This window comes from Homalodisca vitripennis, chromosome X, assembly GCF_021130785.1.
Source record: "Homalodisca vitripennis isolate AUS2020 chromosome X, UT_GWSS_2.1, whole genome shotgun sequence".
Classification (NCBI taxonomy): Eukaryota; Metazoa; Arthropoda; class Insecta; order Hemiptera; family Cicadellidae; genus Homalodisca; species Homalodisca vitripennis.
The window spans coordinates 11,489,779-11,498,853 of NC_060215.1; the positions used below are offsets into that span (position 1 = coordinate 11,489,779).

General features: G+C 36.5%; 1 protein-coding gene across 2 annotated transcripts in view; it reads right to left on the bottom strand.

The window, feature by feature from the left end:
• LOC124368682 (single-stranded DNA-binding protein 3-like) overlaps positions 1 to 1,028 on the bottom strand; it is an 89,968-nt gene extending 88,940 nt beyond the window's left edge. For both annotated transcript variants that reach the window (XM_046825968.1, XM_046825967.1), the window contains exon 1: positions 772 to 1,028. In XM_046825968.1, coding sequence (XP_046681924.1) covers positions 772 to 827 — 56 coding nt within the window. In that variant the 5' untranslated portion in view covers positions 828 to 1,028. The remainder of the gene's footprint in view (positions 1 to 771) is intronic.
• Between the last annotated feature and the right edge of the window lie 8,047 nt (positions 1,029 to 9,075).

Genomic DNA, 9,075 nt, shown 5'->3' on the forward strand with positions numbered 1-9,075 from the left:
ATTGTCCAAAAAGATACTTTGAGTATGATAAACCTAAAATTCTTTGGCACTACTCACAAGGCCAGGCTGTTCAACGGTATTAAGAGAATAGAAAAGAATTCCATGCATCAAATTTTATCATGTGATATATCCTTTTGATGTTTGTCGATGTCAATAATTAAACCTCTAACCATTTACACAAAAATTACAATAGTATTGTCATTGACTAATAATATACTACAGAGGACACTAAATATTAATTTCATAAACAGGGATTAAAGAAACTGGTTAGCCTAACTGAAGCTCATTTATTCGCGGTTGAAATTAATAAAATAATATGTGCCATTGAAAGTGCCGCTCAAGTTACAATTTTTTAAAGAGACAAGTGATTAAAAATAATCGTGTAGTTTAAAATTACCCAGTAGTACTTGATCAACCAATTAAGACTTTAGTTTTGGTATAAATAAATTTGTATAAACAAGTTAAAAACCACTGTAACATACTAATAGGCTTCAGTAAAATAAAATTGTAAGCAAACTAATGGTTTGGAATAATTAAATTTTTAACGAGACTGTAAACATTATTCTTAATTTACCTAAGTTTTATCAGTTATCCTTGAAGTTTCTGTATGTATGTGATAACCTCAATTTACACAATATTTAAGTTAGGTTATGTTAGTAGAATAAATAAAATTATAATTAAAATGCATACTTGTACGATCTAATTCTTAAATATAATTATATCTAAGTTTCAGAATTTTTACACATTTAAGAATAATCATAAATATTTTACTTTTCTCTAGCCTGAGCATCTGAAGGTACTGTAGCACCCTTCCCTTTAGCGTACATTATTGTAAATATATCTTCTTGAACGGGGTAATATTCCCGTCACACACTAATATTTAAATTATGTCAACAAAAATGGAATAAACACTCATTTTAAATACATTCATAGAGAGACAATTCACCACTCTAAGAACAAAAGACTCGTAGACCTAGCAGTAATAGCGTCTGCACATAAACAAACTAAAGTACAAGTACGCAATCCGCCATTGGATAAACGATAACAGGGTAGCTGTTCTGATCACTGACATACTCCCCTCTAAAAGACACAAACATTGAATAGTATTAAAGTTTTCTCAAAATAATTGAACTTTTAGATGCATGATTTTTTTTAAACGTATTTAATATTAAACAAATTCTAATATCATATAATAATTTTGAATATTTTATTCGTAGTAACGTTAAATGCTCTAAACCAAATCTAACTTCTGCTTCTACAGAGTGAAAACATAGGGAGTATGGTAGCATGGTGAAACGCTCTAATGATAAATTTGTTGAAGGACTTCATCAATGGTTTCCCCATTGGGAAGTCAATAATCTCTCAGAACAAAATATTTATGAAGATTTCTATGAATCCCATGATAGGTTCTAGGAAATTCAATAATTTGGATTGAACAGTCAATCACTGGAAGGAATTAATTCAAAAAGACTATAAGCCCATTTTTATCTTAGTTCGTTTTACCATTTATAACATGCAGTTATCGTCTTCCAAACTGATATAGGTAATTCTTTTTGAAAGATAAAATACTATTATTTTAAAAGAACAACTAAATCAGTCAACCTTTGTTTAATGTGGTCATCATTCTCTAGTTTTATAATTTGTACTCGTAACGAACCCTTAATCTAATTTTGTAAAACAGTATTGTATTTTGTGGGCATTCTACATTGCGTAGTACATTGTTGATAAGATACTAAAAGATACTTATTAAGCTGACAAAATTTACTTAACTAACCACATTCTGGTTGTTTGGAATACATTTAAAAGTTATCAAAAAGAGTTGAATGAGTCAATTATATAGCATTCATGCGATGCAATGTCCGACCTAACATTTTGTAGGATTTGGTTTTTAAATGGGATGATTGGAATCATATATTATTATACGCCAATTAAGGCATGGAATATCTATGTGATTACGATTGTGAGAATCGATGGTGTACTCTAATTCAATTCAAAGAAGTAGTAAAATACTAAATATGGACCTGAAAAAAGAGTTGTAAGGAGTAAGTCGTCTGAAATAGGTTACACATGGCTCCGCTTATAACATGGGGCTAAACACTAAAGTTTAAACTGTTTATAAATAGAAATTCGTCTCAAATCCAAACCGTTTCCATTTCAAAACTTAGATTTTAGTCTCAATGTTAATTGTTAAACATACGATTATAAGTAAATAATAAAAATTTATAGTTTATGTTTAATTTACATTGTCTTTCAAACAAGTTCAGATTTATAACTTAAATTTAAACTTAGCCCAATTATATAAGTGGAGCCTCAGATCCTCGACCGACAGTTAAGCTGTGTGCTCTCTTAAGTACGGCGAGTGAAATACATACAGACGTACTTTATTTGTTTACATAGAATACAATATGAGCGCCTGTAACTCTAACTGATGCACAGTGATATATGGTAGGTGGCACAGAGGGTCCTGTCTGTATATTCCTGTGGTCATCGGGGATGAGACGATCTCACTTCCACCAACCAGTTCTGCAACCTCATCTTCAATGGACTTGGGCTGCCTTCCTTGACATTTGCTGGCAGCATGTTGTAATGCCTCTCACCAGAACACCAGGGCTACTTTTTTAAGTAGAGAGATTCAGCCTTGGGAGGGAAAGCTGAAAGCTTCAGCATTTGTGGTATTATAATCATAAACATTGATGTTTTTGTCCAGACCCTGGTTGACCTCCCAAAGGATGACCTCTGACCTCCAATATAAAGATAGACACAACCCCCAAAACCCCGAGTTCTCGAAAGGCACGTCTGCAGCGCTCGTTATACTGAAGGCCGGCCATCATGATCCTGACAGCCTTCTTCGGAGAACCAGTACATGCTCCATGTTACCGGCAGAATGTTCCCCACAAAGTGATGGCATACTATACGTGAGACTCGAATAAGGCATATGTGACTTTCGTTGCATGTGACGTGCTGATTGAGTAGCACTTGTCAGAATAAACAGTGTGGAGCTTATGTTTGTCAGAGGTGGTCAATATATATTTTCGTGACAACTGGTCGGTATTTTCTCGTTGAAAGTAGGATCATTAGTGATGCAGTAATCAGTTGATAAGTTAATTGAAACAAAGACGATATCCATCGTTTTAGCGGGACTGTTGCTGGTAATAATCACAATGATTCGGTGATTTAATGCCTCATTAAATCATGTCAAGTCTTAAGTATACAGATTGAAAACACCGGCTCCAACATGGAGCCAATCTTCTATTTGTTAGAGGAGGCAACTTCACCTGTTTCACCTCAAAAATCTCTATTACCTTCAGTGTTCGATCTTGCAGGTATGTAATTTTGAAGCATTGGAAGGCTGTTTTCAATGCCCAAGTAGTTCCAATCTTTTTGATATGCATGGCCCTGACAAACTGAACGCCCTGCTAAGATCGAAGAATATATTAGCTACGGTATCTCCAGTCTCTAAGCTGTCGATGATACGTTCTACTAGATATACAAATGCTGTCTTTGTTGACTTTTCACGGCGAAACTATGCTGGTTTATGATAAAGGGGTTATTCATTTGGAGGTGGTTCAATAACCTTGTTAGCACTACTTTCTCAATAACCTGGAACACAGTAGAGAACAGCGAGATTGGTCTGTACTTTCCCAAATCCCTTTCTTGTATGGAGTGTACTTTTGATATTTTCAGTTTTGAGGGGAAGGTTCCTTGTACCAAGTACTTGTTAATTTTTTGATTGTGTGGCGTAAGCAAGCTTCCAGGATCTAGCGGGACTTATCGTTGACCCCTACTGGTTTTGGTGTCGTCGCTTTAATAGTGTTGGGTCACTTCTTTAGCGTTTGTTAGTTGAAAAATTGGGAGCTTATGGTCGAGACTGTGGGCGCAAATTTTTGGCAGAATGAGATGCTAGCTGTGTTATTGATCTTGATTGTGCCGTCTACTTTTTTTAACTAAGTACTCTTTAAAGTGTTCCACCACCTTGTTGATATCCTCCAAAGACACTTTCTCCGAAATCTCAATATACTCTATATAACTACACGTATAGACGGAATGGACCGGTTCTGTGGGCTGACTGACATGCTCTATATACCTGCACGTATAGACGGACTTGACCTGTTCTGTTGTGCTGACAGACATGCTCTATATACCTGCACGTATAGACGGACTGGACCTGTTCTGTTGTGCTGACAGACATACTCTATATACCTGCACGTCTAGACGGACTGGACCTGTTCTGTTGTGCTGACAGACATGCTCTATATACCTGCACGTATAGACGGACTGGACCTGTTCTGTTGTGCTGACAGACATGCTCTATATACCTGCACGTATAGACGGACTGGACCTGTTCTGTTGTGCTGACAGACATGCTCTATATACCTGCACGTATAGACGGACTGGACCTGTTCTGTTGTGCTGACAGACATGCTCTATATACCTGCACGTATAGACGGACTGGACCTGTTCTGTTGTGCTGACAGACATGTTCTATATACCTGCACGTATAGACGGACTGGACCTGTTCTGTTGTGCTGACAGACATGCTCTATATACCTGCACGTATAGACGGACTGGACCTGTTCTGTTGTGCTGACAGACATGCTCTATATACCTGCACATATAGACGGACTGGACCTGTTCTGTTGTGCTGACAGACATGCTCTATATACCTGCACATATAGACGGACTGAACCTTTCCTGTTGTGCTGACAGACATGCTCTATATACCTGCACATATAGACGGACTGGACCTTTTCTGTTGTGCTGACAGACATGCTCTATATACCTGCACGTATAGACGGACTGGACCTGTTCTGTTGTGCTAACAGACATGCTCTATATACCTGCACATATAGACGGACTGGACCTGTTCTGTTGTGCTGACAGACATGCTCTATATACCTGCACGTATAGACGGACTGGACCTGTTCTGTTGTGCTGACAGACATGCTCTATATACCTGCACATATAGACGGACTGAACCTTTCCTGTTGTGCTGACAGACATGCTCTATATACCTGCACGTATAGACGGACTGGACCTGTTCTGTTGTGCTGACAGACATGCTCTATATACCTGCACGTGTAGACGGACTGGACCTGTTCTGTTGTGCTGACAGACATGCTCTATATACCTGCACATATAGACGGACTGGACCTGTTCTGTTGTGCTGACAGACATGCTCTATATACCTGCACATATAGACGGACTGGACCTGTTCTGTTGTGCTGACAGACATGCTCTATATACCTGCACGTATAGACAGACTGGACCTGTTCTATTGTGATGCGTCGTACTACATTCGGTAGGTCTAGGTGGTAGCAGGGAAGACGAGTATCACTGAACACTAGTACAGGGGTTGTGATTAGATCCACCTCGGTCCACACGAGCGAAGGTCTCTTGTCAGACACTCTGGGGTGTAACCACCCCACACTATATAACTTTTCCTCTGCAGCACAATTGGGTGGTGCAGGGAAAGTTTGGTGGCCATGTAAATTCAGTTGGTATTCTTGCTGCTCAGGAGCCATTGTTGTTTACTCCATTCTACCTGTCATTTTCCAACTGGAAAGGTCAAAACGTTGCTTGGGGTGTGCTGCAACCCAGTGTGTCTTCGGTGTGACGGTTTTAGTTTGCTACAAACTTAGTACTTGTAATTTTCAAACTAGTTTGTGTATTGATTAACTGTCTATTTTTCATTTGTTAAATGTTATTACCGTTTCATTGTAAGAGTTATTTATAATATAAATAGTTATGTCTGCTGAACTAAGAAGTGATGCAATTCGTGATATTATTTGACACTGAAAGTGATGATGAAAGTTTATTTGGTGATAATGATACGGATGATGATCAGGGTTATGTAGAGAAATTCTTGGTATCGCGAATGAAGATAAAAGGCAGATCCCTGCCCCTAAAAGACGCCAGAGAAAATGTTGCTTCTGTGGCACAAGCAAGGACAAAAACTAAGCAATGCTGTACAACATGCCAGCACCCAATGTGAGACGAACGCCGTGTTCAGTTGTGCTATGAATGTGTGGACTAGGAACTTTGACCGCCTGGCTAAGATAAGTTTATGTAACTTTTGGAGTTTTTACTAATGTTTAATACAAATAAATTTGTGCTTATTTCTTTACTGTTTATTTTCCCCCAATATTTTTATTTGTAGGTATTTTTACTGACAAAAACTGTACCGACTATCTTTTGCAACACTTTTGTATTTTATAAACAAAAATTAAAAATATGTGTGTTTAAAAATTAAATAAATTAAAAATTAATCTATTTGTATTTTAAAGAGATGTTTGTTTATTTACTTATATTGGTATATTACAGGTATGTCACTTCATAGATTTAATAAGCTTGATTATAAGTTTGCATTTAAAAATCGAATTTATCTAATCATATGGCATCTGCATTATACTCGTATGGATTAGTTTAGTCGTAAAGTAATATAAATTTTTTGACATTGTGATAGATATTTTAAGTTAATTTAACTATATGTATTACAACAGTTGTTTTTGTGAATCGCAAAATATTAAGATTTACTTTTTTCAGAAATAATTAAGGCTTAATATTTGAACACATCGGATTTTTTGTTTACATATAGAGTAAGTATTTCCTCTTATGCACACAGATCAGTACATAATTTCACACTATTCTAATATCACAAAAAATATAACTTCGTGTACTCGGATTAAATTTAGTTTGAAAGTTGTGGTATACTTTGTGAATTGAAAACGGACCGGGATATCCGTTTTAAAATCTAATTAGTTATTTATTTCCATATTAGATAGCCTTGAAATCTGGATCGACAAATAACAATAACAACGTACCTTCGTCTACATGATATCATCACTATCAAATGTTGTATTTCTTGTATTATTTATTTCTTCGTTGTGTTCTGTGCTGTGTTCGTAAATTTTGAACTGTGACGACTCCAGATGGACAATCCTGGCTTTTAATATTTATTAACACGGACACTAGAAAGTGACTTATTAAAAGTCGAAACTATAGTAGTGTATGACTACAGTATGAACCGTTTGACCAAGATTTTACCATTTGTTTGCCTATTTTATGCATTTAAATTAGTCGAAACTAGTTTAGTGTTGTCTAAGACATACTGTAAAATTTCATATACATTTTGATAGTATATATTATTACTTGCTTTCATAAATGTTTAATGTATTATTACAACATACAGGGTGATTCAGACCACCTAGGCCACTGATTGTTGAGAAATACCAAGTGAATATAATACTCCGTATCAACTGCACCCCCTCCTCTCTATTTGTGATTCATCATTTTAAAGGTCTCTTTAAAATGTTACCAACTATCTTGCTGTGTAATATACAGCGTGCTCGAACATTTACAAATTCCAGGTTTTACAGGTTGTTTTTGCTACTTTATTGAAAAACACTCCCAAAATAGCCGAGGACCTACCCTTCCAAGAAAAAACAAATAAAGTTTAGTTGACCAAAAACAATGACATTACACATTAAATTTACTTTTTGAACATTTTACAATGTTATAAGTAAAACCCGTTACATCAATCGTATGGTTTTCATTACACCAAAGTAAATGTAGTAAAAGCAATTAAAAAAATCTAATCTTAGACTTGTCTTCAGCGGTTTCATTCTGTAGAGAAAATATAAATTTCAATGAATGTTTTTAATTTGTTTTCAAACAATTTTATCCAAACAATCGACGGTATACAAAAACCCCTGATGACTCGCAAAATCGTTGCAGATCCTAAAACCAATAATCCTTGAATACAATGTCTTCTCATCCAATTTCAATGCATGCCGTGACGATGCCAAGCAATTTGCCTTATCTTTATGTTTTAGCTTCTCTGGCATTTGACCGTCAACACACGATACCTAGTTAGTATCTGAGAACGGCAGTTGATAAGGTGTGCATTGTTCTGCTTGTAAATAACGAACAATAATGGTCATAAACCACATAGTTTATTAATTTAGAACCGAACAACCAAATGTGGCTAGGAAGCACATCTTTGAGGTTTGTCGGTCTTGCAACAGTTTTAAAACTCACTTTCTGAAACTTACTGACAGTAAAATTATGTATTTTTCGTTTCTTTTAAGGGAATTCTAATAGAGATTTGCACATTAATTTCCTCAACAATGTCTTGCTTGGCCTACTGATGGATCTTCCGAACGAAGTTAGACAAAGGCATCAAGATGCCAAACCTCCACATTATGCTATTGCTGTTTGTACTACGCTTGGCAAGATATAAATACCGGAAATAACGAAAAAGGACTCTGATCGAACTATTCGACCGATTTTAAAAGAACAATTTATACATTTATAAAATATTACTGTCCATAAAATGACCACTTATAAATTTTCATTTTCAAATTTTAAATAGAAGTTATTTGTAATTAGTTTATTATTATAAATAAAAAAAATCTGCCTGTATGTATATCAAATTCTATAACTGTCTAGCTAACAAATCAGTTTTCAAAATTAAAATCGGTTGGAAATCGAAAGGGAAAACAATAAATTTGGCCACAGAGGTGCTGCTGTCCCTTGGATATATTTCGTGACACTTTTCGATATAAGAACAGTCTCCTGATAAGTGGGTAAAGCAAGGTGCAGCGGTCGTATAGACCTTCTCCAGAGCCGACCTGATGGACTGCTACCGTTGGTGGTGGTTGTTGAAGTACTGTATATGGTTTATGTCACAAGACCTACTACTAGATAGCCAATAGCGTGGTGTAGCGGGTACAACGGTTATCGCAAGATAACCGGATCAAGCAATGTCGAGCGTGGCTGCTGCTCGGATGGGTGACCGCAGAGCGATCCTGTCCTTGCAAGCAGCCCGCCTGCCCGGCCGTCGGTGGTGGTTCGGAAGTCATCTTTCATCTGCTGGTCCCCGAGTTGTCTTAGAGAGGGTTTCTTAGCCCTAATTTCGCCTGGTAAAATGAGACTACTTTGCTTTACTTTAGAGAGGATATGGTGGAAAGGATTAGAAATGCGCTCAGTAGACAACTTCGTGCGGCTTTGCATTGCCAACGATGGTAAGCAATTTAAGCACTTCTAAGGTGTTGGTGCCCTAATGAAGACACTTTC